At 40.0% G+C, this 19,812-nt stretch overlaps 1 protein-coding gene across 3 annotated transcripts in view; it reads right to left on the bottom strand.

Annotated features, from left to right (window-relative positions):
* Vps13c (vacuolar protein sorting 13 homolog C) overlaps positions 1-19,812 on the bottom strand; it is a 153,880-nt gene that overhangs the window by 114,622 nt on the left and 19,446 nt on the right. For 2 of the 3 annotated variants that reach the window (XM_076576580.1, XM_006979294.4), the window contains exons 4-8: positions 18,353-18,448; positions 16,398-16,499; positions 7,761-7,870; positions 4,503-4,562; positions 1,711-1,770 (exon numbers count right to left, since the gene is read on the bottom strand). In XM_076576580.1, the coding sequence (XP_076432695.1) occupies positions 1,711-1,770; positions 4,503-4,562; positions 7,761-7,870; positions 16,398-16,499; positions 18,353-18,448 (428 nt within the window). Of the gene's footprint in view, positions 1-1,710; positions 1,771-4,502; positions 4,563-7,760; positions 7,871-8,132; positions 8,199-12,584; positions 12,648-16,397; positions 16,500-18,352; positions 18,449-19,812 lie in introns of all 3 variants that reach the window. The other variant, XM_006979296.4, reaches the window with a different exon arrangement.

Raw genomic sequence — 19,812 nt, 5'->3', positions numbered from 1 at the left:
TGCTCACTGAAATCCTGAACTTCTAAGGAAAGAAAATATGCAGAAATGAAGGGGGGCAGATACATAGGACTGGTTAAGTTTAGCATTTGTTAAACTGTGTTTCTGGGAACACATTTTCAGGAGATTCGCATTCATTCAATTACCAGACAGCGAGAACTGAGCACATAACAGACTGTTTTGCTAAATAAGAAAACACTAGCTTCCCCCAGCAGTTATCAATGGCTGCCTTGGGGAGGACCGCGGGAGAGGAGCCCGTGGCCAATAAGAGGCAGGGAAAGCTACAGACAGGCTGACACCACCATGCTTATGAGCCATGGCAAGCACTGAGCAGTCCTGCAGGTAAACACAGAGCACACACATGCTCAGTTATGCATGGGGTGGAGCTTAACCAGTTCTCTTGCCTGGTTACCCACAAATTATTCTTTCTACATCCTATACCTCAATTACCTAGTCTTTCATAAAACACCATTTGGGGATGCTGCTTGTCTCCAGATCCTTCACTTGAAGGATGAAGAACCTAAACTTCAGAGTAGACAAGTGATCACAGAAAGTCATGTGGCAAAAACTTAATCCAAACCAGATCCTGGACTTTTTCCACCCCGACCCATCTTTATTAACAAACTCTAAAGATAAAGCAAGTACTTTAGATCTAGGGCATTTAGGTCTCGCTTAGTCACTCATATTGAACAGAATTTTCCCTAATGACCTAACTTTGCCAAGGAATACATCAACCCTGTTAAAATAGCTCTGACACTCAACACGTTTTATATGTTTCTGCTTTATGGGGCAGACTTGTTAAACACGCAATCAGTACAAAATACCTAAGTCTGTCAAGGGCAACAAGCATTATTTTAGAATTCAGAAACAGGTTATTTAACAAATTGATTAAGACAGCTAATTTAAAACATAGTGTTTAACTCTTTTTTTTTTTTTTTTCTTTTATTTTTTTTTTGGTTTTTTTCGAGACAAGGTTTCTCTGTGTAGATTTGCGCCTTTCCTGGGACTCACTTGGTAGTCCAGGCTGGCCTCGAACTCACAGAGATCCGCCTGCCTCTGCCTCCCGAGTGCTGGGATTAAAGGCGTGCGCCACCACCGCCCGGCCCGTGTTTAACTCTTTTTAAATTCAAAGTGGGCATATGCAGATCACCCAGAACTGGCTAAAATTCAGAATCAAACAACATTAATTCCATAAATACATTAGACGTCTTTAATGTTAAACATAAGTAGATTACCACACTGAGAGGCACTGTCCGGGATACCTGAGATTGCATACTCAATATTTCCAGGCATGCTGCTAGTTTTATCATAAATACAAAGGTAGTCAGGTTTCCTCTACACACCAGCATTTTATATGGCCAAAAGCAGTTACCAAGAATCGGTTCATTTACTATACACCAATGTGTTCTTGTACTTCCTCCTGCCCTCTCCAAAGTTCTGAGGGCTAAGATGTGTGACTTTTGATCTATCCTTAAAATGTACTTGACACTTTGGCAGTGTTTGCATTAAAATGACTAAGTGATGACACTTGGGGGGCAAAGTGAAACCAGACACCTCTCCAGGCTGGCTGCCGAGGCTGGACTCCCATGTCGCTGCTCTGCCCCAACATCTGGCTGAACAGATATTTCAGCGCTTAGAGATCTTATCTACATGAGTGCAAAAAATTGATCCCCAGCAAGAAATTCTAAAACCTTATTATGAAAAATAAAGTACCTTATATATGATTTTTTCTGCTTCATTTAGAATGCATGGAGTCCAGTGTTCATTTGTCGTCTAAAAAGAAGAGAGGGTCAACTCTTACAAAGCAGTACGTGTCATCCAGCACTCCAGTATCTAATCTATATGCAATAACCAAGTCATTTAGGAAGAGAAGTGGCCAGCCAGACGGCTCAGTGAGTAAAGGCACTGGCCACCAAGGCTAACAACTTGAATTCGACACCAGGATCCACAAGGTAGAATGGGGGACAACAGACTCCTACAAGTTGTCCTCTGACTTCCACATGCATGTTGTGGTGCACACATGCCCGTCCTCTCCCCTCCTCTCCCACACATGCACACATCTCACACACACACACACACACACACACACACACACACACACACACACACACTTTACAAATAGACGTTATTTTTTAAAAATTTAAGTTACCTAAGTAATGTCAAATAATGTCAGCCGCTTCTTTATATATTTATATGACAAAATCAAAGAAACAATGAAAATTAAAACTGAAGAAATTCTACTTAAACTAGGCTCCTCCGCTCAGGAAATTATTATTGGGTATATGTCTGAAGTCATAAACAAGAGTAAGAACAGGGAGCTGGTGAGTACACTGTGGAGAAGGTCATCATGTTTTCAGCAGGCTGACAAGCACCAGTAGCGTCCACCTTTACTGATGGCATTCCTGAGGACTGCTTAAGAACGGCTTCAAAAGCAGAAGCATTAGGATGCCCTGAGTGGGAGTCAGACGCAGAAAACAGGCAGTTCTGAACAGGCCTGGCTGGAAAGAGGGCAGGGAAAAGAGGTTAGAGAGTCTGATTGCAGATAGAAAGTTAAGCAGGGCCTGTTTAATTTTAGTTGTGCGGAAGAGACAAGAACGTGAAGACTGGCATGATAGCACACACCTGTAATCCCAGCACTCAGGAGGCAGAGGCAGGAGGATTTCTATAAGTTCAAGGCCAGTCTGGTCTACCTAGTGAGTTCCAAGCTGGCCAGGGCAATATAGTGTGATTCTGTCTCAAAGAAAAAGTGTTTAGTTGCTTATGAGAAGATGCAAGGAAAGAGAAAAAGAAAGCTATATCTAGAAAAGAATGACAGAAGCTGGGCGGGGGTGGTGCACACCTTTAATCCCAGCACTCAGGAGGCAGAGCCAGGCGGATCTCTGTGAGTTCCAGGTCAGCCTGGGCTACAGAGTGAGTTCCAGGAATGGTGCAAAGCTACACAGAGAAACCCTGTCTCAAAAAACAAACAAACAAAAGCCGGGCGGTGGTGGTGCACGCCTTTAATCCCAGCACTCGGGAGGCAGAGCCAGGCGGATCTCTGTGAGTTCGAGGCCAGCCTGGGCTACCAAGTGAGTTCCAGGAAAGGCGCAAAGCTACGCAGAGAAACGCTGTCTCGAAAAACAAAAAAAAACAAAAAAAAAAAACAAAAAAAACAAACAAAAAAGAATGACAGAAAGCAGGAAGAAACGAAGATTCCTGGGGACATGGGGAAGATGAGACCCTGCGCAGACACAGCTCTAACACAGAAATAAGGTGGTTCCTGTGAAGACGAAAGGAAGAATGTTGTGTACACAAGAGGCAGCAGGCTTCCTTTTACCTACAACACCCCAGTAGTAGCTGAAGCAGGACATAACCGAGTCAGACAATGCTCCACAGGCTTCAGACAGACTCAATCTCACAAAACACGAGGTAGGTCTCTGAATTAGCGGTAAGTGCAGTTTAGCTAGAAGCCTATCCTGGTACCTAGGAAGATGACATGCTATGGATCCTGACACAATACAATAGGGACCACAGGAGGGGCTGATAAGCTCTAAGAAGGAAGGAAAAACAAACGGCAAAGGCAAGATACTCTCTCAGGAGTCCTAAGGCCTGGGCAGAATGACCAGGCTGGCAAAGGGAACTGTCAAACAGGCAAATAAAACAGCATGGACTCTGAGCACACACTCGGGGAATCGCAGAGCACACACACAGTGAGGAGACCATCTGCACTAGTACACCCTTCCAGACCAGGCTGGGTAGACGACCAGTGCTCATTTCTGTATTACATGTTAGACGCTCAAAGGGAAGTAGGATGCTCTTTGTGAACACTCTATTAGGCTAAGTCTTCTGAACCAATGATCTCTCTACCCTTGAGAATCCCGAGTCTGGTCTTTCAGAATATTCTGTTTTATCAAAAGCTACTTCATGTCCCCAACCATGTTCCTTACCATTTAGTTACTTAGAACAGTAATAAAAAAATCTACTCTGAGAATATGCATATTCTCTTTTGTTTAAGAGATTAGACAGTCAACAACCTGAATTATGAAATATCTAATAAAAATGAATAACATAATACATCCCAATGTGACTCTGTCTGTCTGTCTGTCTCTCTCTCTCTGTCACACACAAACAAACACACACACACACACACACACACACACACACACACACATACACACACACACACACCCTCTTTGTCTACTCTCTGGAGATCCTACAAAATCATACCAAGTATAAGCTCAGCACACTACACAGTCATCTGCTCCTTCCCACATGGGTAAGGTACAGCATTCATTTCTTCTAAATGGTTTAACATTTGTTATGTGGGAACATGTAAAAAAATTAAACTAATTACTAAATATAAAAGTATACCAAAAATGGTAAGCTTGCAGAAAATGTGCAGCAAGACTTCTTCAGAAACATGAAAGCTCTGTGAAGTAACAATGTGCCTCCGGCAATTCAGTTGATTATTTCAGAATATTAATACTTTACAGATCCCACAAAAATTTTAAATAAGCCAACATTACCAATAAACTAAATTCTCCCAGTGTGACTCCAAATGAAAGCGGCCTTTCTGGATCAGTGACCTACCAAAGAAGAAAGGGAACATTAAAATATGAGGTGGTGGAAGCTTTCAAACAGAACACATGTACATACGAACAATACCAAATGCATGCAGAGGTAGCTTTTGTTTTCCTGTAACCAAAAATTGTGATTTTAAAAGAAGAGATTATTAATTTGAGACTAAGTGACAGGAACACAGAAAGAGCTAGAGGAGGTGGGAAGGAGGGGTGGAAAGTATGTAAATATAGTATTTGTGTATGTAATTCTAAAAAGATTAAATTTAAAACAAAATGTAAATTTAATAATAAAAAAAATAAGTATTCAGCAGGTCTAGGAAGAAGTCACACTGCCCAAGGGACTTCTGAAGGAGGAGAGGGGACTCTGACCTGGCCATGTGTCCACAGGAGCATATGACAGCTCCGATGCCACTAACTCGGGATCTTCCCAGAACTCTGTTTTCCTGTAACTAAGAAGCTCCATAACTACGACCAACAGACGCTTGCGTGTATCACAATGTTCTTCTCAGACAGGTATAAGGAAGCATCACAGATGACGACTTCATCACTAAATGACTGCTCCAACACCTCAGATTTTCCTCTTTGGAAACATGAGACTATCTTTATAACCTTTCACTTCCCTTGACGCTTCAAAGGTGCCTGGAAAGGGGAAACCCTGGCTTTTGTGTGTTGCTGGGGTTGTTTTGCTTTTCTTGAGACAGGATCTTGCTTTGTAGTCCAGCCTGGTCCTGAACTTTGAGTCTTCCTATTGCAGCCAGGCTTCAGAATCTCGGTATGTAATTTCCCGAGTCTATTTACCCAGATCTCCCAATGATAAGCCGCCTTTCTCTCTCTGAACTTTGCTATGTGATACAGTGTTTAGCCTGTGCCACGACATGCATGATGTCACTGCCTGAGACTGCCGGAAGAGGTTGGAAAGCGATAGACAACTGTTCGCTTGTGATGGAGAACTCCTAGAAAAGGAACTGTAAATGTTGTTCTAAACCATCCAAATGGAACTCCACAGCCTTGTCACCCAGACCCTTCTCAAACAGGAAATACGTGTGCATGCTCTGGGGGAGCTGGAGAGCACAAACAGCTTCATAGATTTTATTTACAATTAATACACATAAATATTTAATTTACATAAATATATAAGCCGGGTGGTGGTGGTGCACGCCTTTAATCCCAGCACTCAGGAGGCAGAGGCAGGCAGATCTCTGTAAATTCGAGGCGCAAAGCTATACAGAGAAACCCTGTCTCAAAAAAACCAAAAAAAAATTTAAAAAATTAAATTAAATTAAATTAAATATATAATGGAGTCGTGTGTGATGGTATGTACCTGTAATACCCGAACTCAGTAGATGGGGCAAGCAGCCACGCTCAGCTATATATAAAGTTTCATGACAGCTTGGGCTGCATAAGATCTTGTCTCAAAAAAAAAAGGAAAAAGTGTACATATGTGTGTGTCTGCATGTGTGTGTGTGTTTGCACCTCTGTGTGAGGGGGGTGGAGAAAAGGAGGGACAGAGAGAGGGAAATGATTTATTCATCTTTTGATAGCTACTTCAAAAATAACTCACGGTGATTTCAGAAGAAATTCTGATATGACCCAACTCTACAGTGCTGAAAGACTGCCTGTAATTCCCCAATGTATATTTCTTACATCCCATATTTCTCATACACTCTTAGACAAAATACTTAAGGCAACTACCCTGAAAGACATGTGATATAAGCACTGTTTACACATCTCAACTTTCTTCCTTTTAGGTTATTTTACTATATTTTGTCACAGGTGAAATGCTGCCACAGATACCAGTCTAGATATGACTGAGTGGACTCCTATGGATCTCTGTGCATTCCTTATTAAACAGAAAGAAGTCACACGACTTCCTAATTGTATTTTCAATGGTGAGAAGCTTAGACAGATTCCACCTGAGGTTCTCATTCAGTACTATGTTACTAGGACACAGAGTACAATGTGATATTGCCATAGCTGTATTTGCTGGGGAGGGCTGGAACCTGGGAAATTCACCTCACACATCGACCATTTCCTACTTCTCATAACCAGCAGCCACTATGCATTTGACTTTCTAGTTACCAGATATATATTACTATCTGCAGTATTTTTCTCTGTGTAACTCTCTTATTTAGCTTTCTTACAATCACCAGCTCCAGCCATGTTGTTGTGAATGACAAAACGACCTGTTTTCAGGCCAAAAAGTACTTCACTGTGGAAAAGTACAGTATTTTTGTTATCTGTTCATCTGTCTACTGCATTTCAGCTGCTCCTACATCTAGGCTATTGTGAACAACACTGCGGATGTCTCTTCAAGATGTTTCATTCAATTTATTCATTTATATAGCCAGAAATCAGTTGTGGATCTTATTGTACTCTTAATTTTAGGTTTGGGGGAAAAGCACGCCAGCTTTTAAAATTAGTTATATCATTTGCATGTGTACCCCCAAGTATAGAAATGCCCCCACATAGCTTTAACAATAACTCTTTTCACTTCCATAATACATGGAGTACATTTTTCCTAGTTTACTATAACCACGAACATTTAAGTTGTTATCAAAGTTCACTTTAATTCCTCCAGAAAGCTAAAAGATAAAGTAAGTAGTAGAGTGTTTTGTTTGTTTTGTTTCAATATTGAATAGTGTTACACAGAGACCCTGGAAAGGAAATCAAAACCCTGTATATCATATGCTTCCAATCTAGTCAAAACTTAATGCAAATTAACATGAGAATCCGGGGTGGCTTGTGTCAAGACTGGCTTCAGAGCCACTGTGGGTGCTCATGACCAGTTCAAGCCCACTCTAAGGACAGGTAAGAGGCTGTAACTGCATGACCAGAGGCCCTATCTGCTGGCTGCCATTACCAAGAGTCACTCCATCACCTTTCAGAACAAATTGTTTTGACCATATAAAAATGAAATTAGTTTCCTAAAGTTACATCATAACATGTACAACAAAATCCAAATAAACCAAAGAGAAACAGAGAACAGTCACGTGGTTTTACATGCAGCCGTTTTACAGTGTATTTATATATGTAGACCCCGGCTAACTCAGCCTAGTGGAAAAGGTGGAACACTGGCATATTTACAGGAGTGGCTATCTTAAATTATTTAAATTGGGTTCAAATAATCTACAGATGAAATACTGTAAGATACAGAATATCATAAAACACATTTAATGACCAACTTAAAATACTGAAACCACTTACGTCATCTTCATATTTAATATGAATGTCTGTGATTTTCACTTGAACGTTTTTTATTACTTGAGTTGCCAATTTTTCCAAAAATGTATCCTTTTTTGCTTCTTTGGGCTTATCTATAAAAACAGAAAAAGAGGAGCTCAAGACTTGCGATTCTCACACACCTCCTGACCGACGGCCGAGGGGCACCAATGGAACTACGCAACAGAAATTACAATGTGCTCTAGGGTCCTCTCTTAGGTTTACATTAGAGCCTGATATACAGCTCCAACTTAAAAATCAGTTTTATATTTAAACTGCACTCTAACGATCATTTTACCTTCTAAGACAGAAATCAAGGTGTATAAACAGCACAGGCAGAGAACTGTGTGTACCTACCTTTGGAGCGATCAAGACCTTTAAAACGTTTCTTAAAATGTTTTTTGTGCTTTTTACGCTTACGTCCTTCTCAGTGGAAGCATTTTAGTGAGAAAAGGATAAAAGTCAAGTTAGCAGACAAGAGGACAGGAAAGAAAATACGAGAATTCTTCCTGACATCAAAGCTCAGCGTCACTTACCTCCGACTACACTGACTGACCTACTACTACTACTTCAACATAGACACAAACTCACACACTTCCTTTACTAGACTAGCATTCTGCACTAAAGAACAACCTTTAATCTAGAGAATAGCTTGAAAGGAACAATTATACAAAATATGGATAAGATATAGCCATTCCCAATGGTGTTTTAATCCTCATGACTACAGATTTACAGTGTCAATTACAATTCAATGTTACCAAAATATTGGAAATGTAATGGTGATGATATAAAACCTTCAGGGAAAGGTTTTAAGCAATGTGTGGCAGGGACACAGGGATACAAATGGGATGAAAGGGTTGAGTGCTGATGGCCTCTCTAGATGATACCCTTCACAAACGGGAACTGCTTAGGTGTGTCTTATAGCTCATAAAAGTATGAGGGCATAGGGCATAATTGTATACTAAACAGTCCAGCCAACTAGCAGTCACTCCTTTAAATTGCATCCTTTTTTATTTGACATTTTCACATTAACCAACACCTCTCTTACCCAGCCTCTGAATGTTCTACTCAACAGGCAGCCAGGCATCAGCTGTGACCTGAACTCCCCGAGGACATTCTCCTGACTCTGCCCCCATCCTCACCTTCTGCTACAGAACCTTCTGCATGCTACTGCATCTAAAATACTGTTGAGCCCATCAATTCCCTGTTCAAAATCATTCAAAGGCTCTCTGCAGCCTGCCAGATAAAATCAAATGTCTGCATGACACAGGCCTTATCTCTGTGACTCCTGCCAGTCATGAACTACAAAACACACATAATGCCAATGCCTACCGCCTCCCTACACATCGTTCTGTAAATGGCTGCCATCCTTTGCTGAGCAATCTTCTAGGCATAGCTGGCTGTCTCGTGTCCAGCATCCTGCTGTATGATTCGCTGCCTGTCTGAAGCTTCTCACAGCTCCTCTAGCAGCCCCAGGGCCTGTAGCTTACACGAAATTCTAATCAACAGGGAGGGCATTGTATCTAAAGTGTTTGCCTGATTCTCTTGCCAGTGAGCAAAAGGTTCCTATCCCGCAGGAGGCTTCCAAGGACAGAGATTCATATCTAAGCAAAAAGTACATAATATTTGTCTGTTCAAATGAATTAAAACATCTACACATAAACATTATAACAAAATACATAAATAAGATGGAAATATATTTGTATATAGTTGTAAACTCTATTTTGTTTTGTTGATATTTGCAAACTTTTCTACCATAAAATTAAGGCGTGAACTTGAATTACAGAAACAAACTCTGAGTTTCCAGAAGAAAGCACTTACATACATAACAGGAGCTGGATAGCGCAGACACCAGCATTTCCTAACACAGTCACAGTTCCTGATTCCAGTCCATAAGTCAAACATACAGAAAGACTGAGTTCTCAAGGAACACTACTTGGAAAAAAGTAAAAAAGTCAGCACTGTTCAGAAACCATTCCAGCTGTTAACTCTCTAGCTTCACAGGTGGTCTAGACCCTGCCCAATCTTTAATGTCAGCGTGAGGGACATCACGTCAGTCCTCCTCAAACCATTTTAAATCTACAAGAGTGCTACATAGTGATGAAAGTTCCCAATTAATCTAATGAAGAATAAATGTATTGCTCTCAAATACTCTAAAACAGTTCTCAAAACTTTGGTCTCAGGACCCTTTAATTCACATTTAAAGTATAAGCAGTTTGAAGAGATTTTAAGTAATATACTCTATAATTATTCATATTTACCATGCTGGAAATAAAAACAGAAACTATTTTCTTAATTCTTTCAAAATAATATTAAAGCATCATTTGATTACTTATAATTATGTCCTATATATACATATATTGTATGTGTATATATATATATTATATACAAACACAATTTAAAGTCACAGTGAGAAGCATGTGATTTTTCATTTTTACCAATCCCCTTAATATCTGGCTTAGTAGAAGATGGCTGGGCTCACATATCTACTTCTGCCTTCAATCCACTGAAATATGTTGTTCTGACTGAAGTACACAATGAAAAGTGTTTTCATGGTCTCTTTGTGTAATAATGGGGAATGCACTCAAGTTCAGTATATAGAGTTTCTTAATTACAGTTTTGTAGTCAGCCAGATCACAATCAGTTGGCCTCCTCACACATTGCGTGGGCCTTTCACACACCCGTGACTCATCCTCACTGGCTCTATGGAAATCCCGCTGCAATGAGCTGGGCAAGCCTTCCTCAGGCCCAGTCTTGTCACTGTTTAACACAGAGGCACCCTTGCTGGAATCACCACCAGTCTCATGGGAAAGTCTGGCCATCCTGGGTGGCTGTTAGCTCAAGGTGGCAAACGAGGGCTTCTTAAAATTCTAATGTTTCCTTCAAAGTACAAAGTGTTACCACTCAAATACGCTGGTTCACTTTTACTTTGTTTTGTGAAGTAGCTACACACTCAAACTTGAATGATGACAATCGGTCAATCTTTCAAGTAGAAAACGGCCTCTGTCCATAAGAGGCAACTTCAGCTAAAACTCCCACATCTGCACAAATAATCATCCTTGAGAAAGAACCTGCCTCAGCATTCAGAAAGGCTTCACACATACTTTCTCTCGTGTCCCACAAAATTTTAGAGACCTGCTCAAGAATTAATGTCTGTTACAACTGAAATTCTATTTTATCAAGGAAATACGTTAATAAGTACTGGCACACTTCATTTTCTTTTGTCTTGTAATGAGTACACTGTAGTAAAGAATACAATGACTACTGGTCCAGTGAGGTGTCCCGCCTTGGATCAGGCCACGGCAGCCACTGAGTTTACAAGCCACTGCTTGAACACCTGCACACAGATGCCAACTCAGTGATAAATTAAATGCTTTGATAGCATTATGAAAATAGCTAGCTCTGCCTTTCTGAGAATGGCTGCTCTAAAGTTAAAAAAAAAAAAAAAAAAAAAGAGTGGTGTGAAATAAGGGAAGACTGTGCACTTGGAAAGTGAAAGGGGAAACTGTCAGAAAGCACACATTAGCTCCTAGCTAAGGGAATGAGGCCAGCATCAAAGGAACTCTTCTCACTGTACCACGAGCCTCACTTTATCCAGGATTACTTTAAAATCTAAAAGAAGAAGGGTAACAAATCAGTTAAGGTCCTTCACTGTGACTTCTGATGGCTTTTAACAAGGCCCAGTGATTGTGTAACGTGGTAGAATGGGTCACCAACATCCATTTATAGACCAGAAAACCCTGGCCCCAGTGACAACAGAGAGCCGGTTCATTATGGCCTATAAAACTGCACAATGAGCTCTGAGATTTCCCATACTATCCTCTGTATCGAACAAAGTAAGAACCAGCAGTCAGCCATGGTCACTACCATGGCAGATTTGTAAAAAGCACAACTGTCCTCGAGATAACTTCACTTAACACTATGACTCTGCCATGCAAGCTCTCCCTACTGTCAAAATGAGCGCAAATATGAAAGAAGCTTCGATCTGCATGAGAATTCTAACATAGCACCCACTGTTTAAGATTTGAGATGCAGATCCATTTACCATTTAGTCCAGCAAATCTAAAGTATGATTAAATTAACATTAGAAAAACTCCTGAAGAGTTATAAAAACGTAACATTTTATTTAAAATAGTAAAAACTGTTGCTATATATCTGGTACAAATCCTAGTGTACAAAAGGTTCCCTTCTAAATCCTACAGCAAACAGCCTTCAATTTGCCTTTGTGAAGCTTCAGGTTTCAACACACTGCACGGGGCAGCAGACTAGAGAAGATTCCACAATCAGGGAGGGCATGGGAAGATGCAGAAGTCCTGCCTTGAGGCTCTGAATGATTACAAAAAAAAAAAAAAAAAAATCATCTTACTGCTTCTTGCAAATTTGAAAATCTCTGCTGTAAGCATGAGAAAGCAGTCAGGTGGTCAGGACTACTACTAGAAACTAGTACTAGAAACTAAGGCCAAAGGGCAGTAGGAATTTCATAATCACCTGCCGCTATGGGAGCTGGCTCCACAGGGGCAGTGAACTCTGCTTGCTCATCCACAAATGCCAAGCCCCCAGCATAGAGTTTGCCCCGGAAGACACTCAAAAGACTCAGTGAATGAGTGAATGGCTGCAAAGGGGAGGGAAGAGGAGGGAAGGGCAAGGGTGTGAACATGAATTACATTTCCATATTTCTCAAAGGGTAGCACACCATCGAATGGACTCCACTAAATGCTCAGGCATGGATGAGAACATCACATTCACGCTCAGGCATGGATGAGAACATCACATTCATGAAGCGAAGTATAATTAACCATGCATACCCACCAGGCTTGACGTCCTTGTAAAGCAAGTTCTCCAAGCCATACATGAACTCCCCTGAGTGTGCACCTGCATCCCACGGCAGCAGAAACCGAAAGGCAAAGCATTGTAAGACACCTTCAGTTTTGCACGGGAAACGCCCTTAAACTTAACTGCAAAGACTAAGAAACCACGTGCCAGGGCGAGTGAAGAGTTGGCTAAGTAAACCACCCACTCCTAAGGAGACATTCCCAGTAACAGCAGGTCCGTCCTTTCCACAAACAAACCGTATTTTCCTATTACACCAAAAATTCTCCATCGTTAGAGTCAGAGCCATCAAACTGGTCAGGGCGGGTAAAGGGCAGTGATGGTTTGGGTCTTGCTGTGATTTTCATTTTCAAACACAACACGGATCTGCTCTCTGGATTCTCTCCCCGCCTGTCATTTTGCCCATGTTCATTAAGTTCCTATGACATCTGCCATTCATTTTCAAGTCAGATGAGAAAATCTCATCTTACTTTAGTGTGACATGTTCCTTGCAGATAGGCTGCCTGCACCCTTTGCCCACTGAGTCACAGCACCCTCCCCCATTTCCCTCCCAAATGAAGCCTAGTCACAGAGAGTAACTGGCCAGGGGTCATGACCTATCCAGATTTTGAGAAGACACAGAGGGCATCGCGCCGTGGCCTTTGGGGCTCATGTCAACAGGAGAAGACAGGGAGTTAGCGTGGAAAGAAACAGCAAGATGCAAACTCCTTGACGACCATAACAAGAAGTCTGGGATAATGTCACACATTAGCAAATCAGAAAATGACAGCACTGATGCTCCTAAAACATAACTGATCTCGAAGAAAAGGGTGTAGAGGACAGCAAAGTGCGCACAGGGGACTGCCACCTGTCACCCTGAGTGCCGTAGGGAACCACTGGATTTTTAAGTGTATGTGTATACTACCTTGCAAAATTAACATTGTCAATATGGAAGTTAACATATGGGAAGCTTGTGCCTTCCCAAGTACAGAAAGTCACTCCAGAGAAATGAAAGGAGAAAAAGGTTATTTTTACAGCTAAGTAAATTCACTGAAAGTGAACTAAAAAAAAATTGAGTTTTTGTTCCAAACAATGGTAGCGGTATTTTTAAGAAGTTACATGTTTTCAGGTATGTCAACATGAAGGTTTTATTTTTGCTCTTACTATCTCCCCAAGTCGCTACACAGGCAAAGGTGCCATTGCACTTTAAAATCAAGAAAGACTAGGAAGGTAAGTCTGAAGGAATGTGATAATTAGGTAATAACTATTAATTAGTGTGGTAAGAGGTGAAGTACTTAAAGGACATAGTTATCATTCACATGAAAAGCATCATAAGAAGATGATGCATAACCATGGAAACTAGGAAAGAACATTTACAATGCAGTCAAAATGATTAAATGAATTTCTTCAGTTACAGGAAAATAATCTCTCAGCATATTGAGAACAATTACTAAATTCAACTATTTTACATTCAGAACCAGTACATGAAAACCTGAATTTCACGTTCTGAATTTTATTTTTTTAATGTTATGTTTTTATTACGTATTTATGTGTGAACAAGTGCACAAGCACAAGTCAGGGAACAACTGCAGGAGTCAGTTCTCTCCTTCCACCACGTGGGTCTGGGGAATCGAACTCAGGTTGTCAGGCTTGGGGGCAAGTGCCTTTACCCCTGAGCCATCTCTCCAGGCCCCATTTCCTGAATTTTAAATACATTCCAACAAATCCTAAAATGTATCACCCAAGAAGCTGCCATGTTTGTATTACATACTGTACAGACCTGAGACCTACTCATGCAGGACCAGCTCCATATCTATTCACCCTCTACGGAGAAATCACGAGTCTCCACCAGACCCAAACATGTCAGCTCAGGGCTAAGCACTAAATACCTAGGAGTCAAAATCTCATAAGCACAAAGGACAAAATGTATAGAACGTTATCGGTATCCCAATTAAACCATCAATTACTAAAACAGATCAGTTCATACCTTCTTACAGAACACTGGAAATACTAAAGTACTTTTTTTAAGCAATTACAAGTAGTCCTGCCAAAAAGGGAGTTGGAGATTTCACAAAAGGTAACATATTAATTATATATGTCACTATAAATGTATAATTATGTATCAGTATACCTAAATATGCCATTATGCCTAGATGGGTATATGTGTATGCATGTATGTGCATGTGTGTGTGCATGTGTGCACAATGTATGTGTGTGCGTGCATGTGTGCGTGTGCGTGCACGCGTGCGTGTGAATTAAGAAAATATACTTACTCTGAAAATTCTATAGAAAGAAATGAAATTCTAGCACTCTCTGAGTATCACACCTCATTTTTATTGAACTATTTCTACATACACTAATGAAACAAAACTGATTTTTAAAAATCCTACGGGACTTCCCTCAGAAAACCTCAGCATGCTTTATTCTGTACAAAGAAGCAACACAGATAAACTCTTCCTAAAGATGCAACTATTTAAGTTTCAATGAAAAGGTAACATTCTTAAGTGGAAAAGAGAACCATTTTCTTCCCTTATAGTGGCCTCTGTATTATGACTGGCATTAGTAACTTCTAGTAAAGAATCAACATTTCTGCATAAGAAAAACATTCCTCAGACAAAAAGGGATTAGGGTCAGTGACCAGGAACCTCCAGGAACAGATACTGTTGTTGCAACTATTTAAGGAGGGTCTCCTGTGGCCCAGACCAGCCCACACTACTGGACTACAGGGCCTCCCACATCAACCTCCAGAGTAGCCAGAGCTAAACAACCACACTCAGCTGGAAAAGTCATTTCAAAATAGAGTTCTCACTGATTCATGTTACCAGTGCGACAGAAAGAGCCCTCCCTGTGTGTAACTGTAAATTCAGGTCATTTTTTAAGTTAATATTTGCCTGGTCTTATCCTGTTTTCTTTGTAGAAAAAAGAAATTTTGTACATAGAGTGAAATAATAAAATTCAAAAATATTTGCTTTACATTATCAGAGACTATCAGTCGTCATCACTGAAACCCACACACACCAAACAACTGGAAAATGCAGTGAAATACTAGTAAGTTATACCTCAGTCAGAAACAGATACGGTTTGATTTTAAAGAGATTAACAAGCTGAAATCTGGAAGAGTCCTTCAATCATCACACTACAGACTAATGATGCTTTTGCTTTCATTCTGATCTGGCTTTAGAAACCAAAGTCAAAATCAAAATGTAATATAGTTATCAAATTTATCTTAGATAAAAACAGAAATTTTTGAGGGTGTTAAAATGGTGAGACCTGAAGAAAAGACTTGTGGAAATCTTTTATCTCCTGAAGAGATGGGGAAATAGGATCATAGCAGCAGCATCTAGCCATGCCTGCACTGTGACAGCTTAACCTTGTCATCTCACAAAATCGCAGGTTAAAATGAATGCCACACATAAAATACACATATCTCAATGTTACTCAAAAGACAGCTATCTTCGCAAACTTAGAACAAAACGGTCACTAGACAAAAGCAATCAATCCTCAATGTTGGTCAATGAAATATTTATAAATGGCATTTTAAGACTGGAAAAGAAGGTTCCTTCTTTGGAACTGAGCTTAAGAAAGTCTGTGAAAGCCTTTAGTCCCAGCACTTGGCAGGCAGAGACAGACAGATCTCTGTGAGTTTGAGGGCAGCCTGGTCTACAGAGCAAGTTCCAGGACAGCCAGGGCTACATAGAGAAACTCTGTCTTAAAAAAACAAAAAAGAAAAGAAAAAGAAAAAAGAAGGTAGGAAATGATATTAAATGTGTCTGAAATATAAGTGTCTAGGTATTTAAAATAAACTTGCTGTACCTTTCTCTGCTGCCTTTTGAAGGGCATCTTCAATTCGGGAAAGTTCTTTCTGTTTAATGTCCTGCAAGGATTTTTCCTCTTTCTCAGCATCATACTTAATACCTAAAAACACACAGTTAATTCTCACAAAAAGAAGTTAATCAGTACACAAATGAGAAACTTTAACTTCATTATAATCATATGCTAACATCATTTTTATATGTCAAAAAACACTTCTGCAAAGATTAACCTTATAAAAATTTACATTTTTACATAAAAATTTACATTTTTACATAAAAATTACATTAAATGATTATATAAAATCATTTGCACATAAATGATTCCTATTTGTTTATAAAGCATCACAAAGCAAAAAAAGGACAGAAATTAAAAAGAGAAAGGTAGCTAAAAACAGAAAAGACAGGAAAGGCTGGGTAGATAACTCAAACAGAAAAGCAGAAGACAGAAAAATGGGTCTGAACACTCGCTGCCACTGCCTGACGGGTAAAAATTAGTATCTATAAAAATGAGTGCTGGAGATGTGGTGCAGTGTTCAGAACATTTGTTGCTCTTGCAGAGGACCCAAGTTCGGCTCCCAGCACCACATCAGGCAGCTCACAAGTTCCAGAAGATCTGACACCCTCTTCCAGCCTCCAGGGGCACCTGCACACAAGTGGTGAGCGTAAACTCACACAGGCACACACAAATACACATAAATAAATAAATTTTTAAAATAAATAAAATCTGGGCGTGGTAGTGGATGCCTTTAATCTGAGCACTCCAGAGGCAAAGATAAGAGGATCTCCAAGTTTAAGGCAAGCCTGGTCTACAAAGTGAGTTCCAGGACAGCCAGGGCTACACAGAGAAGTCTTGCCTCAAAAAAAAAAACTATAAACAAATAAACAAACAAAAAATGAATAATTACATCTATTATCTGGTATTAATGTAGACTGATAAAAGTGTTTTCACAAAGTATCTGGGGGTAATTAATAATCCTAACACATCATTTTATCTGTAATCTCATATCTGATAATAATATTCTAAGAAAATACAAAAGTTTAAAAAAATCTATAAGAAGGAGATTTTTAATGAAATATAGTAGCACATATATTAAGCTGCCATTATGAGAGGCATTATCTGTATGATGAACTAAAAAAAAAACATTTTTAAGAGACAAAAAGGGAAATAATCATAGCATTTCATAATAGCAAAGAAACAGTTAATATTCACTACCTTTCAAAACTTTTCAGTATCACCTTGACAACCAAGATACACAAACAGCATTGAAGAAGTACGTATTTAGTTGGTAACTACTAAACAAGGAAGCTAGTACTGTAGACAGTGAAACAAGCAAGATGAAAAGTAAACACTACATCCATATTATGGTTGGGAAACTGAGTAATTTTTCCCAAAGCATTCAGATTTTTCTCATATTGTCCATCTTAGCTGAAAACAGCAATGACCAGAGATATCAAGCTTAGGTATCTCAAAATATTAGCTATTATTAAAATATTGCTATTCCTAAGGAAGAAACAACCTGGTACACACGTGTGAACGAACACTTGTTTAAAATCAGAAGCAACAAAATATGGGAAAAGTTTCCAGTCTTAAAATACGTAAATTAACATACTGGTACATGTTAAATTTCTTACTTCAATTCATTCTTCAATAGCACATCTGTCAACAACTGCGTAACAACTCTTTAAAAAGCTTCAGATACCAAATAAGTACTCGTGGGGAGTAAAGTTAAAACTGACTGACTGTACTGTCTTCATCAACAACAGAAAGGCCCCTGGTATACAAATGTGACGGCACACGTGTCTACATATGTAACGGTATGCTCACTCACTGCCCTATGAACACAGGGTCAGTGTCTGACATACGTTCTCGCTCCTCTTCGTATCAGAGAACTTCAGAGGGGAACAATTTCACTTGCTTGCAATGTCACTGAATGATTACAGTGTAAAACAACATACTTGCTCCAGGGACCACAAGCAGGTACAATCCTTCTAGGGTGGCAACGACTGCTTCTCCATAAAGGTTTTTCCAGGGAATCTTCAAGGTTAATTTATCTAAAGAAACACAATTTCCGTCTTAAATCCTTATTTGACTGCTGAAGAAGATACAAATAAAGCTTTCATTCCTCATGAAAAGTACAAAACTCTCCAGGCACTTGGTATATTTGTCACTCCGGAAAAAAAGGGGGGAGGGGTGGAAGGGAGAGAACAAGGGAATCTGTGGCTATTATGTAGAACTGAATAGTATTGTAAAATAAAAAATAAAATAAAATAAAGAGAAAATAAATAAATAAATAAAAATGTATATTTTATACTTTCTAAACTTTATGACAATACCTCATTTGGTAAGTCAAACAGTGATCACAGAAATTTGGAAAAGGAAAAGGCAGCTCAGTCTCAGAGGGGCAAAAATTAATCATCTGTGTCCAGCGAGGTCATCAGTAAAGATGCTGGAGTCAGAGCTCTGCACTGGACACACCAGAAGACACAATCTTCCAGCCTCACCAGCAACTGAATCAACCCAGCCACTGTAAGTACTGCCCGTGGCCATCAACACAGCCACTGTAAGTACTGCCCGTGGCCATCAACACAGCCACTGTAAGTACTGCCTGTGGCCATCAACACAGCCACTGTAAGTACTGCCCGTGGCCATCAACACAGCCACTGTAAGTACTGCCCGTGGCCATCAACACAGCCACTGTAAGTACTGCCCGTGGCCATCAACACAGCCACTGTAAGTACTGCCCGTGGCCATCAACATGGCCACTGTAGTGTCTGTGTAAACAGGAACCAAAGCAACAGAGAAGTCCCTTCTCTCCTTTATGAATGTGGGCAGCAGGTCAAACAGCGATGATTGGAAGAGGCCAGATCTGAAGGCAAGGCATGCTGTTTCACAGCCAGCGTTACCTTCTTTTACGTTGCTAATGCTATACAACTCAGATTTGTTAGTTTACAATTACGTACTGACAAATCACTCAGAAGCAGAACATACATTCTCTCTTAGAAACAATGGTATTAAGCTGAGCATGGTGGTGCACACCTGTGATCCCAGCAGTTGGGAGACAGAAGCAGGAGGATCAGGAGTTCAAAGCCAGACTCACCACCAGCACATTCAAAGTCAGTCTAATGATATTCAGAAATGAGCCCATAGAAACTATCACTCTTCACAGAAGAACTATGGCCCTAATATTAGTAACTCATTTGGTGTTGTATGAGGAGAAGGCTATGTATGCAGAAGAGAGAGGAGATCTGAATTCTGAAACAAGTGAAATCATTTGGGGTATCTTTTCATTATCTCTTTTCATTATCTCATCTTTTTCCAAACTCCTCTTTCCAAGGCCAAGACAGCTAATGTCCTAGCCAGTTGTCATGATTACAATTCTGTCCTAACCTTTCCTACCCCTGAAGTTTTCCATGTT

Source organism: Peromyscus maniculatus, chromosome 7 (genome assembly GCF_049852395.1).
Source record: "Peromyscus maniculatus bairdii isolate BWxNUB_F1_BW_parent chromosome 7, HU_Pman_BW_mat_3.1, whole genome shotgun sequence".
In the NCBI taxonomy this organism is placed as follows: domain Eukaryota; kingdom Metazoa; phylum Chordata; class Mammalia; order Rodentia; family Cricetidae; genus Peromyscus; species Peromyscus maniculatus.
Note: the sequence above shows the minus strand (reverse complement) of the source record. Positions and strands in the feature narration are given on the sequence as shown.